Source organism: Orycteropus afer, unplaced genomic scaffold, assembly GCF_000298275.1.
Source record: "Orycteropus afer afer isolate SDZICR_OR568_19922 unplaced genomic scaffold, OryAfe1.0 scaffold00163, whole genome shotgun sequence".
NCBI lineage: Eukaryota > Metazoa > Chordata > Mammalia > Tubulidentata > Orycteropodidae > Orycteropus > Orycteropus afer.
The window spans coordinates 115,045-116,848 of record NW_006921750.1 but is presented as its reverse complement, the minus strand read 5'-3'; the positions used below and the strand labels follow the sequence as shown (position 1 = coordinate 116,848).

The 1,804-nt window shown below is 40.1% G+C and overlaps 1 protein-coding gene across 1 annotated transcript; it reads right to left on the bottom strand.

The window, feature by feature from the left end:
- Positions 1-454: 454 nt before the first annotated feature.
- Positions 455-1,471, bottom strand: LOC103201739 (solute carrier family 25 member 40-like). The gene is given in 1 exon segment (XM_042781743.1): positions 455-1,471. A coding segment is annotated over 1 exon segment (1,017 nt).
- Between the last annotated feature and the right edge of the window lie 333 nt (positions 1,472-1,804).

Genomic DNA, 1,804 nt, shown 5'->3' with positions numbered 1-1,804 from the left:
ATTGTTGTTGTGTGCCCTCCAGTCGATTTTGACACTATAGGACAGAATGGAACTGCCCCATGGGGTTTCCTAGGCAGTAATCTTTACAGGAGCAGATTGCTAGCTCTTTTCTCCTGCAGAGCCACTGGTGAGGTTTGAACCACCACTATTTCAGTTAACAGCTAAGTACTTAACCACTGTGCCACCAGGGCTCCTTGCATTTGGATTAAAGAAATAATAGTTAATATTTGGTAAATGTGAATGATGTTACTTAATGCCTACCTTTTATTATCTGCTTTACTGAGATGCTTAAATATTTCTCTGTATATGGAGTAATAAATAACTATTCACTTAAATTACAGTAAAGAAAAACATCAAATCACTGTTGGATAATAGTGGAAAAAGTTCTTGCTTAACAGTCTCCATTTTATTATTTGGATATTGTTACCATGTCCAGTTGAAACAACATTATTATCTAGTATTGCTGTCTTTGAATATTCTGTTTCTGGAAAAAAGCCTTCCCAAATTCATAAGTACTGATCATAATGGCACAAGCAGGAGTAACTTTAATTAAATGAGAAATTAAGCCTGCAAATAGTCCAGAAAGTCCATTTTCAGCAACAATGTTCTTCATTATAACCCACGTTGACATATTTGAAGGCACAGACATTTTATGACTTTCATATATCCAAAGTTGTGTCTGCTTCTGTGTTTTGACCACATCAAATGGTAAAGTTGCAACAGCTGCAAAAAAACCAGATGATGCCCCTGAAGTAAAGTTGATCATAAATGTTGGTTCATATAAACCAGATTTCTCACACAACTACTTCCTTAAAACTTCATAGTTATACCAGTACATTGCTGAGAAAGGTACGTCTCTAAGAACAGTGGGCACCCACCCTCTCCAAAGGGAAATCTAACCATCTTCAGACACTTTCTTGCTGACAAATGGATGTAGTTCCTCATACGAAAACTTCTTAGACTGCATCTGGGTTCTAATCAATTCTAACGGACTTATCACAGTGACTGCACCAAGTCTGGCCACAATTCCAGCAACAGTTGGTATGTGGGTTTCATTTTCTCCCAGTTTAGATCTATGAAGAGCACTTAATTGATCATAGGAGGTAAAATAAATAACTGTAGCAGGAACTGCCATCACTAGGGCAGGAAGAAGGCCACTCCATAGGGATTTAATGCTCTCATTTTGAATGATTTTCAAAAAGGCATCCAATGTTCCCTGGAAACATCCTGGCTTCTTATACCATACTTTGTTGCCTCCCTCTTCACAGACACATAGGTGATCCATGAGTCCATTACTATACAGAAAACATTTTCCTTTGGTGAGTGGGTTGCTTTGGGCTTGCAGTCGAATTTTAACAACATCCAGAAGTGTCACCATTAGTGACGTCAGTATAGCTCCAGTACAAGAGGCAAGCATTTGTTGAAGAGGTGTCACTTTGATAATCTCTTTTCTCCTTGCTTCAGGGTCCATATTTTAAACTAACTAAAGAAAAACCTGGTTTAAGCTTTTTTCTCCACTCTATGCTCCAATATTTTATTGTTTGTAATATTAGTAACTGAAACCCTGGGGGAGCAGGCATCGGGAGGGCAGACAATCCCCGCAACTCTAAAATACCGTAATGACCCTGGTGGTAGGCTGGGCAGGCCTCCAGCACTAACTGCATCCACTAGGATTGGTCAATGTGAGCCAGGAGAACTCTAGAAGGTTTCAGCAGGACCTGGAGTGGCCAGGAGACACAGCTGGGGTCTGAGACTCAGAGGCCATAGGATTGTGGGACCTAAGGGGGCGAAGACCAAACTGTCT